This window comes from Bos grunniens, chromosome 5, assembly GCF_055505025.1.
Source record: "Bos grunniens cultivar Pamir isolate PY7600 chromosome 5, Bosgru_T2T1.0, whole genome shotgun sequence".
Lineage (NCBI taxonomy): Eukaryota > Metazoa > Chordata > Mammalia > Artiodactyla > Bovidae > Bos > Bos grunniens.
The window spans coordinates 68,417,978-68,438,226 of record NC_141169.1 but is presented as its reverse complement, the minus strand read 5'-3'; the positions used below and the strand labels follow the sequence as shown (position 1 = coordinate 68,438,226).

Genomic DNA, 20,249 nt, shown 5'->3' with positions numbered 1-20,249 from the left:
GGTGTTGCATGTATCTACTTAGTTCTGTTTTAGGAATGCTATTTCATTGTGTGGCAAGACACAGTTTGGTTATTCATTTGTAAGTCAGTAGACACTTGGCTTGTTTCCATGTTTTGGCTATTATGAATAATACTAATAATGCTACCTGTATAAGTTGTTGTATGGACATGTGTTCACTTCTCTTGGGTCTGTACCTAGGAGTGGAATTTCTGGATCACATGGTAATTCTATGTTTAACTTTTTGAGGAACTGCTGGACTGTTTTCCATGGTAGGGGCACAATTTTACATTCCTACCAACAAAGTAGAAGGGATCCAGTTTCTCCACACCCTCGCGGATACTGGTTATTGTCTGTGTTTTAAGGATGGCCATCCTCGTGGGTGTGAAGTGGTATCTCCTTGTGGTTATTATGTCTTCTTCACACAAACAAGCAAACCAAACAGAATTAAGAAAGAAGCACTCATAATGCAGATGTTGGCTAACTAACAGCCCTAATGAGCCCTAATGAGTTGATTTTACCTTCAGAGTTTGACCCTCCTATGGCAAATGGTCGATTTGTTTCCCAGACACTGGATTTGTTCCACTGACTTTATTTCTCTTCTGTAACCAATAATTGAGCACATTTCACATGCCACACACTGTGCTGGGTGTCAAGATAAAAAGACGAATGAGGAAGGTCTCTGCCTTTGGAAGCTTACAGTCTTTTTTTTTTTTTTTTTTTGGGAAGCTTACAGTCTTAACAGGTAAATAAGACAAGGTCACTAGAGTGCTGGGCAAAAGGTAAAAGGTGCTACTGAAGGTTAGGGAAGATAGCAGAGGGTCAGGGAGGGAGCAGTCCCCTGGGTGGTGGGTGGGCTTAATATGGTCTCTCACCCACAGAAACAGAATATCCCCTGGATCAACTGAAGCGATGAGGTATGGCTTGAGTGCTCCAGACTTTGAAATGTTAAAGGAGCTTACATTTCCCACAGTCAACTGGGGCTGAGGATTCACAGTTGATGGCCTTTCTGAGGTGGCTCTGGGGACCCAGGTGGCAGCGGTGATGTCTGGAGGGGGCAGGTCCAGCCCTCATAGCGCCCCCAGGGGGTCACTGCTGTCCAGCAGCTGGTCGGCAGGGTCCTGGAAAAGAGAAGTCTGTGAACCAGGCAGAAGGTGCATCCTTCGAGGTTGAACATAATATTGGCTACTGGTCTGAGGCCTTGGCGGGTTTAGGGCACACTGGTTGTTTAGTTGCTAAGTCATGGCCAACTCTTTTGTGACCCCGTGGACTAGCCCACCAGGCTACTTTGTCCATGTGATTTTCCAAGCAAGAATACTGGAGTGGGTTGCCATTTCCTTCTCCAGGGGATCTTCCCGACCCAGGGATTGAACCTGTATCTCTTGTATTGGCAGGTGAATTCTTTACCACTGAAGCCCTGGGGAAAGCCCTTAGGACATGCTACCCCCAATCCAGTAACTTGGCATGTTAAATGTCAAACTGAAGGAATTCTTTTACATGACAGAAGCAGGAAGGTCACTCTGACTAACTCTGCCCCCTACCCTTTTCCCCTGAAACAGGTAATAAAATTCCCTCATGAAATTTTTAGAGGAAAGAAGATGCATCACTTCTGGGGAGCTGGGGGCCAAGAAACCTGTACAAACAAACCTTGTTCACTAACCCTTATCTTCCTAGTGACTTCACCATTTACTACCTCTAGGTCCAAAGCTCTCTCTCTTGTCAATTCCTCACACATTTAGTCTAAAAGGTGCAAAGGCTTCCTGTTCTGGTCCCTTCTTTGGGTCTTCATTTTCTCATGAAGGCTCCCATGTACACATAAATGTTCAATAAAATATATATGTTCTTCTGTGAGTCTGTCTTTACCAGTTTACTTTTCAGGCCCAGCCACGAATCATCAGAGGGTCAAGGAAAACTTTTCCTCTCTTTCAGCCTAAAAACACTATTTTTCCTGCAGTCTCTTGTGAATACATCTGGTGGGAGCGAGGGTGGCTTCACGCTGCTGTCCTGGCTCGTGGCCTGAAGATGGGGTATGGTCTCGGCCTGAACATGTGGACAAGTCATTTCACCTCTGCAGAATTTTTCTCATGTATTAAGGGGCCTGATAATATTTACCTGACAGGGAGGTGTGTGAATTAAGTTAGATACTACTCTAAGGAAAATAAAACCACCCCACAAAACATGGCTGTTACTCTGGTTACAAAAAAAATCCTTTCCGGTTGACAGTTCATCCTGAACTGGGTCTGATCAGAAGCAACAGTCCAGAGGCGGCCTCCTGAACCTCCTGCTGTCTGTGGCTCTGATCAGACCACAGCTCTGTCCATTCACATAATGGATGCTCACAATGTGTGGATTGGCTCCAGGTCGTCTAGAGGCAACATCTGCTCCTTCAGTATAAAAGGCATGAGAATAAAGCAGATTTGGGGCTGGTGCCCTCAGCTTAGGATTCCTGTAACTGGAATATTTTTGCCACCTGGTCTGATTAGGAAGGTTGAACTGAGTCCTGTCTCTTAGGGTACTCTCACCTGCCTCAGGTGAGTATTCCATTGACAGTGCTCATGGGGCCCCGAGAAAAGCCAGACAGCTGAGAGGCCATGGAGAGCCCTGAACAGAATATGAAATTTTTCCCCTTGCTTTTATGTTACTTTTTTAAATTTTATTTTATTTTTAAACTTTACAATATTGTATTGGTTTTGCCATATATCGAAATGAATCCACCACAGGTATACATGTGTTTCCCATCCTGAACCCTCCTCCCTCCTCCCTCCCCATACCATCCCTCTGGGTCGTCCCAGTGCACCAGCCCCAAGCATTTGGACTCCCCTTGCTTTTAAAATGAGGTTGATTTCCATATCACAAGGCTTATAGAAATAGACGGTTAATAAATGCAGCTTAACTGAACTTGCCCTTGAATCTGGACTAGAAACTTTTACATGGGTTTGATTAAAAAGCAATGGGATTTATGATCTGATTATTTTCCGTATTGCAAATATATTAAATCTACTACCACAGGCACTGAGAACCATGGGAGAGTTGCATTTGGTTCACTAGAAAAATAACAACAAGTGTTGCATTCTATAAGCTTAAAATGGTACAATAGAATGCTGTAACGTTTCAGTGCCAACTTATAAAAATTCAGTATAGCCACTGCCCCGTGGACTTCAGGTGCATCACCCTCCCAGTGTGGATATGTTCACCACCCTGGAAGATGTCTGAACCCCCTACCACTGGGATTTATGGATGATGGTAGAATAGAAGGATTTGAGCTCACCTCTTATGAAAACACCAAAATTACAAGTAAGGCTTTCATTCAGATTTAACAGAGAAATCAAAAGCTTTGCAGACAAGCAAAAGCTAAGAATTCAGCACCACCAGACCACCTTTCTAACAAATGCTAAAGGAACTACTCTTAAGTGGACAAGGCCACAACTAGAAACAAAATTATGACTAGAAAAGCTCATTGGTAAAGGCAAACATCCAGTAAAGGATGGATATCACACAGAAGTGATATCAAAACCAGCAGTCATGAGAACACAAATGCAGGATATGGGAAATGTATTTGAAATTAAAAGACCAGCAACTTAAGATAATCTTGTTTATATATGGACTGCTATAACAAAACATCACGGTAACTACAAACTGAAATCTATAATAGATTACACACACATTTAAAAAAAGGGGGGGGAATTTTTATGGAGACTTCCTCACATCGACTATCAGCTACATTTCTGGCCTCTCTCTCCCTCTGGAGAGTGAAGGGTTGAACTGAAAAATCCCAACCTTCGAATCATGGTTTGGTCTTTCTGGTGACCAGAAGGCATACAGGAGCCAACCCAGAATCTCAGAACAAAAGATGCCCCTGGTATTCTCACCACTTAAGAAATCAGAGGAGTTTATGAGCTCTGGGGCAAAGACCAGTATGTTTTCTCTTATTTCACTCTTAGCTTCTCAGTCCAGACCTGGTAACATAGGCAGAGTGTGTCTCGCACATTTGATGTGAATGGGTTCCCTGCCACAGCGCTGTGGTCAGTGGCGGCTCCATCCAAGCTCAAGGGTCACTAATTCTAGAAACAAGTGGCCCTTTCTTGGAAGACCAGAGCAGGACCCATGCCCCTAGATAAAAAAAAAAAAAAACCTCGTCAAAGAGACGTAGCTCCTAAAGTAAGAAGCAGCTCTGACAACGGGCAGAAGAATCCCGGACAACAGTGTAAATGTTGAAGCAGTTTTAGGTCTTCCTTTGAGCCTGCTACCTCGTCAGTGGTTGTGGCAGAATTCAGCCCAAGGTTTCTTCTCCTTGTCACCTCTCACCCGGTCCCAAGGTTGGGGTTGTGCAACCCCTAGTTCTTTTCTAGATCTAACCGATGGACGCCTCTGCAATCCACAATCCACCCAGGAGAGCTCAGAACACAGAACGACCACAGGGCTTCACCCAGCTTGCTTCTAGGCTTGTAGCCTGGAGACGTGTCCTAGAAGTGAGATTTCTTGGCGCAGTGCTCTACACAGGTCTGCTGAAAGACATCATTGCCCTACCCGCCGCCCCCCACCAACCTCAGCTGAACCTGTTTTAGATGAAAAGACAAACTCACTGTGAATGGGTCGTAGGAAGGTTCCGGGGTTGCTGAAGTTGTGCTCTCGTACATGGGGTTCGAGATATTCTCGGGCTGCTGCTTGCCAAGAGCTGCAACGTCAATGTCCTCTTCCGACTGCTAGGACAGACAAGCACAGGGCTGAGCACCACGAAGTCCCCAAGGTGGGGTGTCGCAGCCAAGTCGGAAGCTAAGGCAAGCCCCGCCCCCACCTCCACCTCTGGGAACTTTTCTGTTGTCCTTTTATTGAGATCTGACCTAGATGTAATATCATGCACCAATCTTAAGTGTTCAGCTCAATGACTTCTTAAATATGTTCACCCATGTGTGACCACCACCCAAATCAGCATACAGGGCATCTCCATCCTCCAGGAGGTGCCCTCATGCCCCCTGCCTGCCATTATCTGGTCCCGCCCATGGTAAACTGCTTTTCTGACTCCCATCACCTGGAATGGTTTTACCTATCCTTGAACTTAGTATAAAAGGAATCGTGCAGCATGGCACTTTTGTTAAATGTGGTGTATATAATGCTTGTATAGGTTATCTGCCAGAAGGAAGTGACCTACTGCTTGGGGGCTGCAGCCGTATCCGGCCCGCAGGGTCTCCCATGGTGAACTAAGACCCACTGACCTGGATGTGGGTTCAGCTGTTCAAATAGGGCCAGTGTGTTTCACTGGCTATGACCTGAGGCCTCTGGCTGTGCAGGCCCCCCACCGTGTCCCCACCCTCAGAGTCAGCTTTGAAGCTTGTCTTGTGATTCCTCCAAGGTGAGTGGCCTCCTGGGCCCCTGGTGAATTTGGCTCCAAGCCACACCTGTGGCATGAAGGGCTACTGGCTGCCCTTCGCCCTCCTCCATCCTCTGATTCAGCCAGGTAGAGGGCCCCGGAGCTGCCACTGCTGATCTCTTCAGGGCAGAGGCCCCATCCAGGAGACAGGAAAAGTGTGCCAAGTGCTCAGCGAGGAAGCAGCCGGTCTGCTGGAGTAGCCCAGAGCCGGGGCTGGGTTTCAGAGTGGACCCCCATCCCCATGGTCCTGTTTTTCTCTGTCTCACCTCAAAATGCTGGAAGCCAATCGTTCTCCGGTTTAGTCGAAAGTAGGAGTATGCTGCCAAAGCAATGGCTCCAATGACCAGGATGATGGCAAAGAACACCCCTGTTCCCAGGCCGGTGTGGCCTGGCGTCTACACACAGAAAGGGCAGTGGTTGGTACCAGAACTGGTGACTTCCCCAAAGAGGCATGCTTCCTGGAGCCCACCCCATTCTGGCTTGCCTGAGGCATCTTGTGCCGGCTGGGATAAAAATAATGATAAAGCTGTCAATATGTATCTAGCCCTTACTACTTCCAGGGTCTGTTCTAAGCCCCCTTACATAAAATAATCCATTTAAATGCATAATAACACAAAGAGATAAGAACAGTTTCTACTGTTTCCATTTTTATACAGGAGAACAGAGACACACAGAGGGTAAGCACTTGCCCAGTGTCACACAGCCCGTAAGTGGTAGAGGTGGGCTTTGAAGCCAGCCTCGTTTTGGAGCTTCATACCTTTAGAACAAAGTTAGAAAACTAACATCACCACCAACTGACCACAGCCAGCTAACCAACTCTTATAAAGCAAGTGCCAGGAACTGTCTTTATTATTTTACATTAACTCATTGTCTTCCCAAGAATCCAGGGAAGAAGGCATTTTGACCTCCATTTTGCAGATAAGAAAAATGGGGCTCGATGATGTTTGGGGCTTGTCTGAGTTCACATGGTTATGAGGTGGAGGGGCTCAGGATTTTCACTCCCCTTCCAGTGGTTTCTCCACTGGCACTTCCTGCCCTTTTCATTCAGCAAATATTGGTGCTGACACATGTTATGTCACTGACACACTGGATGCGGGCTGGCGTCCCTGAGGCCAGCTGCCATGGATGGGGTGGCAGGGCTCCCAGGAGTAGCTCGCTACTTGGGGAGTGGACATCGAGGCTCCTCCTTATCAGGAATGCTGTATACTCACCCCTGGGATAGAGGGAGCTTTTAAAGGCTTGGAAATGACATGAATAATCCCATTGGAGGCAAAGATGTCCCACTGCAGAATGGCTCTTCCATCAACGAACCTGGTCTCCTAGGGAGGTGAGAGGAGGGCTGTCTATCAGATATCTCTGACTATCTGATTCTTTCTTTCCATGTGGGCAGACTTAGCAGCAGCAGCAGCAGCCCTTCCATGGAAGAAAGTTGTCCAGTTTCCCTGAGGTCCGGGAGCCTGGGTTTCAGGCCCATCCTCACTGACGGGCAGTATGGGGCTTGTGCTCGCCCTCTGGACAGCCCAGAACAGCACATTAGTAGTTCTTGTGCTAACAAACTGTTCTGGGCTGCAGAGAACCCAGGAGGTCATTCTATCCAGCCCTCTTGTTTAACAGATGAGGGGTCAGAAGGTGGTGTGATCACATAGTTCATGATCACACACACCGAGATCACATAGGTAGTAGGTGGCAAACCCCATGCCCCAACTCCAGACCCACTGCTGTGAACATCACACCACACAAGAAACAGATGTTAAGTGAGCTAATTCCTCGTTAATCAAAGTGTGAGCCACTGGCTTGTGGTGTGGGCAGACACCCGGGAGTTGATTAGAAATGCAGAACCTGGGGCCCCACAACCCACCTGCTGAATTACAATATGAATTTTAACAAACTCATAAGTGATTTAAGTGCCTGTTAAAGTTTGAGAAGTACTGGTCTAAACTACTGATCTTCAGTAATAAAGATCATTTATTAGGTAAGTATTAAAAGTATTCATCAGGGCTTCCCTGGTGGTCCAATGATTAGAAGTCCGTCCACCTTCCAGTGCAGAGGACACGGATTCGATCCCTGGCCCGGGAAGATCCCACATGCCTTGGAGCAACTGGACCCATGTGCCACAGTTACTGAACCCGTGCCCTAGAGCCTGCAAGCCACAACTACTGAGCCCATACACCATAACTGCTGAAGCCTGTGTGCCCCAGAGCCCATGCTCTGCAACAAGAGAAGCCACTGCAATGAGAAGCCCATGTGCAGCAACAAAGACCCAGTGCAGCCAAAAATAACTAAATAAAATTTAAAAAATACTCATGTTTATAAAAAATATTCATTTAGCCCTTGCTACATGTCAGATACCATTATCACATGCCAAAATCCCTGAATCACTGAATCTCCATAAAAGCGTATGATCTGACAAAACCACCATGAGGTATCACTTCACACCAGTGAGAATGGCCATCATCAAAAAGTCTACAAATAATTATTAATGCTGTTGAGGGTGTGCAAAAAAGGGAACCCTCCTACAATGCTGATGGGAATATAAATTGGCGCAACAACTATGGAGAACAGTATGGAGTTTCCTCAGAATACTAAAACTAGAGCAACCACGTGATCTTGCAATCCCACTCTTGGGCAAATTGCTAGAGAAAACCATAATTCCAAATGATACATGCAGCCTAATGTTTATGGTAGCACTATTAGAGTAGCCAAGACTTGGAAGCAACTTAAATGAGCATCAACAGATGAATGAATAAAGAAGATGTGGTACATATAAACAATGGAATATTACTCAGCCATAAAAAGAATGAAATAATGCCATCTGCAGCAACATGGATGGATCCAGATTATCTTAGTAAGTCAGAAAGGTAAATTTTGAATGTGTCATATATGGAATCTAAAAGAAAAAGATGAACTTGTCTCCAAAACAGAAATAGACTCATAGACTATTTCTGTAAATTTATGGTTAAAATTTGACAGCATATTTAAAAGCAGAGACATTACTTTGCCAACAAAGGTCCGTCTAGTCAAGGCTATGGTTTTTCCAGTGGTCATGTATGGATGTGAGAGTTGGACTTGTGAAGAAAGCTGAGCGCTGAAGAATTGATGCTTTTGAACTGTGATGTTGGAGAAGACTCTTGAGAGTCCCTTGGACTACAAGGAGATCCAACCAGTCCATCCTAAAGATCCGTCCTGGGTGTTCATTGGAAGGACTGATGCTGAAGCTGAAACTCCAATACTTTGGCCACCTGATGCGAAGAGCTGACTCATTTGAAAAGACCCTGATGTTGGGGAAGATTGAGGGCAGGAGGAGAAGGGGAGGACAGAGGATGCGATGGTTGGATGGCATCACTGACTCAATGGACATGGATATGAGTAGACTCCGGCAGTTGGTGATGGACAGGGAAGCCTGGCGTGCTGCAGCTCATGGGGTTGCAAAGAGTGGACATGACTGAGCGACTGAACTGAACTGAATGGTTAACAAAATGGAAAGGTGGGAGGAGGGATAAATTAGGAGTACAGGATTAACATACATAATGTGAAAAAAGTGTCAGTTGTGTCTGACTCTTTGTGACCCCACAGACTGTAGCCTGCCAGGCTTCTCTGTCCATGGAATTCACCAGGCAAAAATACTGGAGTGGGTAGCCATTCCCTTCTCCAAGGTTCCTTCTCACAGGAACTATATAGTTCCCTGTGCTATTGTCTGAGCCACCAATTGGTCAGAGGGTCAATATTTTGTAATAACTTATATAGGAAAAGAACCTGAAAATACGTATATACCTGAATATATCTATAAAAAACTGAATCATCTTGCTGTGCTCCTAAAACTAATACAACATGTAAATCAACTAGACTTCAGTTGAAAGAATACTTTAGAAGCCTGTGATTTGAACATCATGGTCATGTTACCACCACCACTATCACCACTTCTAATATCACAACCACCACCATCATCCCCACCATCGTCATTGCAATTATCAACACCACCATTATCAAAATAATTTCACTGTTACCATCATAAGCATCATCACTGCTATCGCCATCATCAACACATCACCAACACCCCTGTCTTTCAGATGAGGAAATTGGGACCCAGAGAAGTTCAGACAAGTTACCTAAAGTCCTAGAGCTAGTAGGTGGCAGACATACTAAGGTCATTTGACTTCAAGGCTCACGTGTTAATACCTGGGATAGGCTGAAAATCTGACAGAAATAAAGGCAGAGAATCAGACAGCTTTAGAATGGTTTCATTTATAGGTCCTCATTATCAGCTTCTGGGGCTGGCGGTCACCAGGGGCTTAGTGCTCAAGGAGTAGGGGCTGCCTGACAGTCAGTATGGTGTGTTCTGGTGTTCAGCCAGTACCATCTTACTGTAGCTTTAGAGTTTTCTTTCGCATTATAAGCGTTGCCATCTATTAAGCACCTACTCTATGCTAGAAACTTTGCATTTATTATCTCCATTTCTCCCAATAAGCCCAGAAGACTTTTCATACCAGTTGGCGCTGGTCCTGGCTGGAGGTGATGAGCAGCTGGCTTCCCAGCCTCGTGTGCACGATGGTACCATTGACAAGGTCATTGTAAAAAAAGATGTTGATGTTGGAGAGGTGGTGCTCTATGTCCCGCCCAGACAGGGTCTGAGAGGAGAGGAGAGACATAAGAATGGTCTTTAAAAGTCAAGCAATATTTTTTCATTTTTGTGATAAGGATGACACAGAAAAAAAAAAATCACTTCTCAAGGCCTTGACTTTTCTGCCTCCACTTGGAAGTCATTTTAATGGTCTAAGCAAAGCTTCCCAGTGATGTCCTGAGAGGAGTGGGTCTCGAGTGGGTAACAAGTGAACAGAGGTATTGCTTTTCTCAGCCCTCAGTGGGATAAGGGCTCGAGGCTGTCGGAGCCTGTGGGCAGGCTTAATAAACGCTGCCAGCTCCTCTGTGTGCCATGACACGAAGGAGGTCGGTGTGGTAGATCAGTTGCATCCCTGGCCCCAGTTCTTCACCTCTCCCTGTATCCTTGCCCTTTGCCCTATAACTCTGAGGGCCTCCCACTCTAGCTTTGGGTTCAGCTACGTGACTTTTTGGGTGTGTGGTATGTTAGCAAATGAGACCAGACAGGGTCTTAGAAAGTGCTGGCATTTTCTGCCAGAAGAACATGCCTGAGATAACCTGCTGAAGCCTGAGAGCCCTGTGGAGCAGAGTCCCAGACAGGCCAGGCTAGATCGGCTGATGGCCAGCCCAGCTCAGACACGCAAGCATGCCTGGCCAAGCCCAGAACTGCCAGCTGATCTGCAGCTGTGTGAGCCACATAAATGTAGCTACTGCACTGTGGGGTCATTTGTGACATTGCATCGTTGAGGTGATAACTGATACTGTCTAGAAGCACTAAATGCAGATACCAGGAACCCAGCTCACCTCGTTTTCCCCGAGCCCACCGTTCTGGGGCACAAAGAGGGTGCTTCGGATTGACAGGTCAGTCAGGTGTTTCAGGAATGCCTGGCCTCTGGCTGAGCTGTTGGAATACACCAGCACTTCCTGGGGATAGGAAGGAGGTGGTCAGAAGGGTCAGCGTGGTGTTTAGGGAGGGACTGGCTGGAGAGGGCGGCATCACCCCTTTGGGAGTATTCCTGATGATCACCCTAGCTCAGGCTGCCACTCATCTGCTCATCTTTCTGACTGCCCCTTGGGAAAATTTTAGGAGGATTTTTCCTTTCCTTGATAAATCCTATGGTCCTAAGACACAGCCAGATCACAGGCCATTCTCAACGAGGCAGCTTGTGTAGGCTTTGAGATCTTAAGTGAATTCCGGAGTCTTCTTTTGCCAAAAATTTGCAAGGCACCCGCTTCACCCAGAGGAAAAGCCAAAGTCCTTACAGTGCCCACGAGGCCCAAACCACCTGGAGTCTTGCTCCTCTGACCCTGCACCCAGCTGTCCTCTTGCTCACCCTGCCCCAGCCACACTGGCCTCCTTGACGTTCCTCAGGCTTGCTCAGCAACGTCCTGCCTTTCATCCTTTGCCTGGCTGTTCCTTACGCCTGGAATATTCTTCCTTGAAATCTGCATGGCTAACTTCCTCTCTTCTGTCCACACTTTGTTTACATCTTACCTTCTCACTAAGGCCTTCTCTCATCACTCTAGGCAACATGGGAACCCTGTGGGTCCCCTCCCCACCCCCATAGTCTAGATCACCTTCTAGCATTCAATACTATTCGCTTTATTCTGTTTCTTGTCTGTTTTGTTCACTGATATATCTCAAGCACATTGTTAAGTACTCAATAAATATTCACTGAACAGATTTTAAGAAATCGCACTATGCACTTCAGCACTGTCATCGTGCAGAGAGCCCTGCTGCTGCCCAGAGAAGTTGAGAATTTGCTGAAGGGCACACAGCCAGTGGGTTTTGTTCTACAAAGTCTTTTATCTGAGATGCTGTCACAAGCCACACTCCCACACAGCACAAACATTGGTTTGGGTGTTCATCTTTAGAATATTTACAGTAACCCTGAGTTTTTAGGCTAGTTAAGTGGTCTGTGGACAAAGACTCACTATTTTGGGGTCCTGGGTCTAGCTTCTGCCCTGTTCCTACAAGCCCTGTACTTATGCTCTGTCCCCTCTCCTTGGCTGTATCCTTGACCTTGCTAAGCCTCAGTTTCTTTATCTGCAAAATGGGAATAATGGCAAAAGTGACTTCATAAGGTTGCATAAGGATTTATTCTGTGTAACAAGTATTACTGAGCACCTACTATATGATAGCCACAAGGCGGAGAAAATAATTTCCCTTATGGAGCTTATGTTTTGTGAAGCAAGTGAAAAGTAACCTGAACGGCCTCAGAGAATGCCTCGTGTGAAGAAAATGCACAGGACATGTTAGCTATTGTTATTATTGCTGTTATTAATATCAAAGCTCAGTTCTTTGATAAGTTCAGTTCAGTTGCTCAGTTGTTCAGTTGTGTTTGACTCTTTGTGACCCCATGGACTGCAGCACACCAGGCTTTCCTGTCCATCACCAACTCCTGGAGCTTGCATATATTCATGTGCATCGAGTCAGTGATGCCATCCAACCATCTCATCCTCTGTCATCCCCTTCTCCTCCTGCCTTCAGTATGTCCCAGCTGCTGCTGCTAAGTTGCTTCAGTCGTGTCCGACTCTGTGTGACCTCATGGACTGCAGCCCACCAGGCTCCCCCATCCCTGGGATTCTCCAGGCAAGAACACTAGAGTGGGTTGCCATTGCCTTCTCCATCTGTCCCAGCATTAGGGTCTTTTCCAGTGAGTCAGTTCTTCACATCAGGTGGCCAAAGTATTGGAGTTTCAGGTTCAGCATCAGCCCTTCCAATGAATATTCAGGACTGATTTCTTTTAGGACGGACTGGTTTGAGCTCCTTGCAGTCCAAGAGACTCTCAAGAGTCTCCTCCAACACCACAGTTCAAAAGCATCAATTCTTTGGTGCTCAGCTTTCTTTATAGTCCAACTCTCACATCCATACATGACTACTAGAAAAACCATAACTTTGACTAGGTGGACCTTTGTTGGCAAAGTAATGTCTCTGCTTTTTAATATGCTGTCTAGGTTGGTCATAACTTTTTTTTTCAAGGAGCAAGCCTCTTTTAATTTCATGGCTGCAGTCAACATCTGCAATGATTTTAGAGCACAAGAAAATAAAGTCTCTCACTGTTTCCATTGTTTCCCCATCTATTTGCCATGAAGTGATGGGACCAGATGCCATGATCTTAGTTTGGTGAATATTGAGTTTCAAGCCAACTTTTTCACTCTCCTCTTTCACTTTCATCAAGAGGCTCTTTAGTTCTTATTCGCTTTCTGCCATAAGAGTGGTGTCATCTGTATATCTGATGTTATTGATATTTTTCCCAGCAATCTTGATTCCAGCTTGTGCTTCATCCAGCCCAGCATATCACATGATGTACTCATATAAGTTAAATAAGCAGGGTGACAATATACAACCTTGATGTACTCCTTTCCCAATTTGGAACCAGTCTGTTATTCCATGTCTGGTTCTAACTGTTGCTTCTTGACCTGCATACAGATTTCTCAGGAGGCAGGTCAGGTGGTCTGGTATTCCCATCTCTTGAAGAATTTTCCACAGTTTGTTGTGATCCACACAGTCAAAGGCTTTGGTGTAGCAGAAGTAGATAATTTTCTGGAACTCTCTTGCTTTTTTGATGATCTAATGGATGTTGGAAATTTGATCTCTTTTCTAAATCTAGCTTGAACATCTGGAAGTTCATGGTTCATGAACTGTTGAAGCCTGGCTTGGAGAATTTTGAGCATTACTTTGCTAGTGTATGAGATGAGTGCAATTGTGAGATGAGTGCAATTGTGCAATAGTTTGAACATTCTTTGGCATTACCTTTCTTTGGGATTGGAATGAAAATTGACCTTTTCCAGTCTTGTGGCCATTGCTGAGTTTTTCAAATTCGCTAGTATATTGAGTGCAGCACTTTAACAGTATGGCACAACTGGAATTCCATCACTTCCACTAGCTTTGTTCATAGTAATGCTTTCTAAGGCCCACTTGACTTCACATTCCAGGATGTCTGGCTCTAGGTGAGTGATCACACCATCATGGTTACCTAGGTCATGAAGATCTTTTTAATATATTTCTTCTGTGCAGTCTTCCCATCAGTTCAGTTCAGTTCAGTTCAGTTGCTCAGTTGTGTCCAACTCTTTGTGACCCCATGAACTGCAGCATGCCAAGCCTCCCTGTCCATCACCAACTCCCGGAGTTCACCCAAACCCACGTCCATCGAGTTGGTGATACCATCCAGCCATCTCATCCTCTGTCATCCCCTTCTCCTCCTGCCCCTAATCCCTCACAGGATCAGAGTCTTTTCCATGAGTCAACTATTTGCATGAGGTGGCCAAAGTACTGGAGTGTCAGCCCCAGCATCATTCCTTCCAAAGAACACCCAGGACTGATCTTTAGAATGAACTGGTTGGATCTCCTTGCAGTCCATGGGACTCTCAAGAGTCTTCTCCAACACCACAGTTCAAAAGCATCAATTCTTTGGTGCTCAGCTTTCTTCATAGTCCAACTCTCATATTCATAGTCAACACCAATTCTTTCTCTAACAGGGACTTTCTCTTCATTGGACATGACTTGTAGCATATTAAAGTGACTTTAAATGCAGTGCAGGAATTCCCTGGTGGGCTAATGGTTAGGACTCAGTGCTTTCACTGCTGAGGGTGTGGGTTTGATCCTTAGTTGGGGAACTAAGATCTTGCAAGCCATGTAGCATGGCCAAAACTAATTTTTTTTTTTAAAGATAAAAGTACAGTGAAGAATGCAAGTTGACTATATATTGAGAATTTGGCCACTGGGTGATCACCAGGCAGACTTAACTGTGCCCCACCCTGTCCATGAAGACAGAAGAGCAACTTATTCCTACAGGGCAGACTCTGAAGCTGCTGTAGTCGCAAACAGATAGATGAGTTACCAGCTAACACCAGGATAGCATTTTCCATCTGCTGGCCACAGGGCTAAGCACTTTACAAATATCAAGTCATTTATTTATCACCTTACCCTATGAGATTGTGTCATCTCCATTTTACAGATGAGCAAACTGAGGCCCAGAAGGGAAAGCAACTCATTTAAGGTGACGCACCAAGTAAGTGGCAAATCTAAGTGTCAAATTTGGGCAGTGCGGCTGTGTCCACACTCTCAACCGTGACTGTGAGCCTCCGCCTTCTCTCAAGGACTAGACTCTCTCATATCTGCTTTGAGTTCACCCCTCCACCCCAAGGTGAAAGCAAACAGATGTGGTACAGACCTTTAGGAAGTTTGTGAGCGAGGGGAAGGACATTAGGACCTGCAACAGATTTCCACTGCACGAGAAGCCATCTCCCACGTAGCCCACCTTGCAGGTGCAGTTCACATCTGGAAGGCAGAAACACACAGAGTCACACTGGTGCGGCAGGCGTCTTGGCTACCCCATCTCATGCTGGGAGGTTGGCCAGCCCAGCTGAGGAAGGCTTAGCAGCTGCATGGCCTGGAATCTGAAGCGAGGTTGGGGCCATTACCTTTCATCCGGTAGCAGAAGACATCCCACATCTCGCTCTTGTTGTTTCTTGGTCCATAGTCCACTATCCCAACGATACCAGAGCCGCAGTTCTGGGAGGCATAGGATGTGGGGTAGGCTACTCGCCCACTGTCTAGCCAACCTGCTGAGCAGAGGTGGTACTTGGCCTGTAGAGACAAAGATGGATGCTGGTCAGCTGTGATTTCATATGTATTATGGAGTTTTGTGGCTAATGTCTGACTCCCCCATCAGACTGAAAACTCCATGGAGTCAGGAGTTATGGCTCATTTTGTCTATTGTACCCCTGTGCCTGGAACATAGTAGGTGTTCATTACATTTTTGTTGATTGAGCCACTGGATGAATGAAAGTGGTGCCTTCTCTTCCCTGTAAGTGCTCAAGTCCTTCATACCCATTTTTATTCCCTCTGCTCTTGAGAAAGGATTTACAAATAGCTAGTTACCCCTAGGTGCAAATTCCTCTGCTTATGGGTCAATGGAACTCCAGTTGATGGCCATCACTATCCTCACCATCATCATCCTCATCATGACCACCATCATGGCCAGCATCACCATCATCATCATCCCAACACTTACTGAGAGCTTATCCTGGGCCAGGTCCTTTTGCAAGCACTTTTCATGTGTCAAAACCTTTATCACCTACATCAACCCTTTGAGATAGAACCTTAAAAAAAAAGGTCTCTATAATTGAGAAAATAGAGGCAAAATGGGTTAAGTAACTTGCTCCAAGTCACAGAGCCAGCAAGTAGCAGGGCTGAGATTCAAACCCAGGCTCTCTACTCCAGAGCTCTTAATCTTAAAACCTGAGTTCCCATGTGTGTCAGTCATTCTGTCTTATTTCCTCTGAAGTGAAGTGAAGTGAAAATCGCTCAGTTGTGTCTGACTCTTTGCGACATTGTGGACTATACAGTCCATGGAATTCTCTAGGCCAGAATACTGGAGTTCACAGCCTTTCCCTTCTCCCTGGGATCTTCCTAACCCAGGGATTGAACCCAGGTCTCCCACATTGTAGGCACATTCTTTACCAGCTGAGTCACAAGGGAAGCCCTTGTGTGGCTTATTATCTTTAGTCCTTTATAAACATGCCAGGTGGGACAGGGGTTTCAATGCCTTGATTGAGGTCACACAATGAACAAGCAGGCATGTGTCCGCATGCTCAGTTGCTCAGTAGTGTCTGACTCTTTGCAACTCCATGGACGGTAGCCCGCCAGGCTCCTCTGTCCATGGGAATATCCCAGTAAGAATACTGGAGCAGGTTGCCATTTCCTCCTCCAGAGGATCTTCCTAACTCAGAGATTCCTAAACCCAAGTCTCCTGCAGCTCCTGCACTGGCAGGAGGATTCTTACTGCTGAGCCACCTGGGAAGCTCGAGCAAGAAGGAGAAACAAGAAATTCTGACCCTCCAAGATGCTGGGTCCTGGCATCAACGGCTTTGTTCCTTGTAAAGAAATGTCAGGTCTGAAGATCTGGTTGTGATGGAGGTTGGAGGAAGGGCAGTAAAATCACGAGGATGGGCAGTGATCTTGTGAGCACTCACTGGTAGGCTACTCCGAGTTGCTGACCTTTCCAAATGGGCTGGGCTTCTGATGTTAGAGGCTGAGAGAGCTCTGGACAGAGCTTCATTTCCTACCTGGCTGACAGCTGGGGCAATTTCTCTGTACACCCTTTGCAATGCCCCCAGGCATAGGGAACCTGGGCTATTCCAGAGACACTTGGCTGCTTTTGGGCTCAGGGACACCCTAGGCTTGTGGGTAACTGATCTTCTTCTGGTTTCCACCCGTGAGGTGCACAGTGCCAGTCAGTGCCTCTGCCTTGGTGGTTGAATGTCATGATTGGGAGCAGACTTGTGGAGTCGGGGTATGTTGAGTCCTGGATCTGCCACTTCTTGGTTGGGTGACATTGGACATGTTACCTTTCCGAACCTCAGTTGCCCTATCTGTAAGATGGCAGTAGGAACACCTACCTCCAGGGATGTTGTAAGAATGGACGATAATGTCAGTGAAGCACCCACTCTGTGCTGACATGACAGACCCCCAGTGGACATGCTCGGGAGCTCTCTGAACTCCCCCTTCCAGGAAGGCAACAGCCAAAGACTCCCCTGTGTTAAGAGAAAGTGGCAAACCCACCATATGCACCCAGAAGACCCTGCCTGCATGGCACCCACAGACTGGCAACCCACCTTCTGGGCATAGGAGAGCTGGTTGTAGGTTGCCATAGTTGCAGCTTCCTGAGCACAGGCCTCTCTGGCTTTGTCAAAGGTCAGCTTGTACTGGCCGAGCGGGGAGCGTAGATGGAACACTCCGACGGTGGTATCTAGAAGGGGGAGGAGAGGAATTGTTCAGCCCCACACCTCAGCTGACAGTTCTCCCAGCAGAGATTTTCAAAGTGGAATGCTGGCCACATCCCAGAGTTTCTTGGGATGTCACTTTCCTTTGAGATGTCATTTAAAATACTTATTTCTTTTCTAACTATGAAAGTAGCAAGTGTTCAAGGTGGAAATGGGGCCAGACAGTAAAGAAAAGAAATAAAAAGCACCCATCTTCCTGCTCGCTGGAAATAATCATTACTCCATGGCTAACATTTTGATGTACTTCTGGTCCAGAATTTTCATTTTGTAACTTTTAATTTTGATGTAATTTCACCCCTTCAGTCTTTTTTCTATTCATTTGCGGGTCACGTATATCACAAATACGGCAGTATGCTGCATGTATAGTTTTTAGAAGTCTTTCTTATAACATTCTTTCTGAGGGTTCTTTCCCAATATTATACATTTTCTCTGACAACATGATTTTACCTTGATACTTTTAGTTGAACACTTTTTGTGAACTTCACAGCCATGAAAAAAAAATACATTAAAATGAGTTTCTGCCACAGAACACATGTATTTTCTGATTGCCATTATGCCTTTAAAAAAGTTTTCTAGCCATTTACCCCTTAGATACTAGAAAATATTCATCTTTAAAATATATGATATCTCTTTTAAACCAATTAATGCAGAGATCTGAAATAGATCAAGAACCAAGTCACATTTTTATATTGTCAAGTTCATTATCAGATGCCACTAAAAGGGTACATTCTACCCTCCAAAAAGAGCTAAGATTAAGGTTTTCTTTATTCTTTTTGGCTGCTCTGTCTGTGGGATCTTAGTTTCCTGACTAGGGATCAAACCTATGCCCCCTGCAGGGGAAGTGTGGAGACCAAACCAGTGAAAGTGAAAGTCGCTTAGTCATGTCTGATTCTTTGTCACCCCATGGACTATACAGTCCATGGAATTCTCCAGGCCAGAACACTGGAGTGGGTAGCCTTTCCCTTCTCCAGGGGATCTTCGCAACCCAGGGATTGAACCCAGGTCTCCCGCATTGCAGGCAGATTCTTTACCATCTGAGCCATAAGGGAAGCCCAAGAATACTGGAGTGGGTAGCCTATCCTTTCTCCAGCAGATCTTCCCAACCCAGGAATTGAACCAGGGTCTCCTACATTACTGGCAGATTCTTTACCAACAGGAAATGCACAAGATTTTCTTCTTTGATCATAGCCAATGGTATATTCATTCCACGGCCATATAATATTGTCAGCCAGATCTGGAACATAAACACTCACCAACAGAACAGCTTGGGGAGGAATGGACAGGTGTTTAGCCTCGTATCCTTGCCATGACAATTCTTAATTGTGTCTTTGAGAGGATATAACAGTATATTCAATCATCATTTACCAATTTGTAATTTCTCATTTTTTTGTGATGTTAGGTAATGCTGGGGTGGTGTGAAGTGAAAGTGTTAGTTACTCAGTAGTGTCCGACTCCTTGTGAGCCCATGGACTGTAGCGTGCCAGGCTCCTCTATCCATGGAATTCTCCTGGCAAGAATACTGAAGTGGGTTGCCATTCCCTTCTCCAGGGGATCTTCCTGACCCAGGGTTCGAACCCCGGTCTCCTGCATTGCAGGCAGATTCTTTACTGTCTGAGCCACCAGGTTAACTTTATTCAATTCTTAGATTATTCCTACAGGATGTGTCCCTTGAAATGGTGCTCTGAGTCTTGGCATGAATTATTGTATTGCTTTCCATACACATTGCCAAACTGGTTGCCTCAAAGGCTATGCCGGTTTGCCCTCCTCTGAACTATGTGAGACTAGGCATGTCCCCCTGAGTGTGGGATGACTCTGCGACCTGCCCACCAGGACGGCTGGGCCATTATCCCAATGCCGTCTTGTCTTGCTAAGGGTAACCACTCAGCTACAACAGAAGGTGGATCCAGATGTGACTCCTGGTCGCTCAGTATCACTACCATAATTTTCTTGGTATTCATAATAAAGTAGAAGAGTGAAGCCCCCGGGAGAAGATGGGTAATGCTCTAGGCAATGAATAGATTCTGTGAGCTGTGGAAACAGGCAGGACTGGCTAAATGAACTGTGCTCTAAAGAAAAAAAACCCAAGTATCTCTTAATTCCACATTCCTCCTGGCAAATGACTCATGAGTCAACATCTCTTATCCAGCTGATCATTCTTGACCCCATCCTACATAGCAACTGCCTACAGAATCTCTGCTTTGAAGTCGTACCATCACCTTGTGATAGAACTTGGAAGATCCACAATCACTTTGAACATAGAATGTCCCCAACCAAGCTTTCAAAGTTCTTGGGTCCCCCTCTCCCAGATTGCTTTAATACCACCATTGAATTGACCTCTCGAGATGGAAACCTTACATTATGGTGGATCCTTTCCTTTTCTTCACTCTCCATGTCTACAGAGTGCCCTTCTCTCCTGGTATCATTCCTCTTCCCAGTAGAGACCCTGCTACCTTGGGGTCATAGCCTTGATAATACACCATACCCCCTCGTTGCCTCA

General features: G+C 45.8%; 1 protein-coding gene across 3 annotated transcripts in view; it reads right to left on the bottom strand.

Moving 5' to 3' along the window:
* Nucleotides 1–573: 573 nt before the first annotated feature.
* Nucleotides 574–20,249, bottom strand: part of STAB2 (stabilin 2) — a 172,468-nt gene continuing 152,792 nt past the window's right edge. The window contains exons 61-69 of one of the 3 annotated variants that reach the window (XM_086401059.1): nucleotides 17,585–17,718; nucleotides 15,389–15,554; nucleotides 15,139–15,245; nucleotides 10,766–10,885; nucleotides 9,850–9,990; nucleotides 6,577–6,684; nucleotides 5,632–5,760; nucleotides 4,581–4,700; nucleotides 574–1,118 (exon numbers count right to left, since the gene is read on the bottom strand). In XM_086401059.1, coding sequence (XP_086257185.1) covers nucleotides 1,068–1,118; nucleotides 4,581–4,700; nucleotides 5,632–5,760; nucleotides 6,577–6,684; nucleotides 9,850–9,990; nucleotides 10,766–10,885; nucleotides 15,139–15,245; nucleotides 15,389–15,554; nucleotides 17,585–17,718 — 1,076 coding nt within the window. In that variant the 3' untranslated portion in view covers nucleotides 574–1,067. Of the gene's footprint in view, nucleotides 1,119–3,922; nucleotides 4,108–4,580; nucleotides 4,701–5,631; nucleotides 5,761–6,576; nucleotides 6,685–9,849; nucleotides 9,991–10,765; nucleotides 10,886–15,138; nucleotides 15,246–15,388; nucleotides 15,555–17,584; nucleotides 17,719–20,249 lie in introns of those variants that run through there. The other 2 variants (XM_086401060.1, XM_086401058.1) reach the window with 2 other exon arrangements.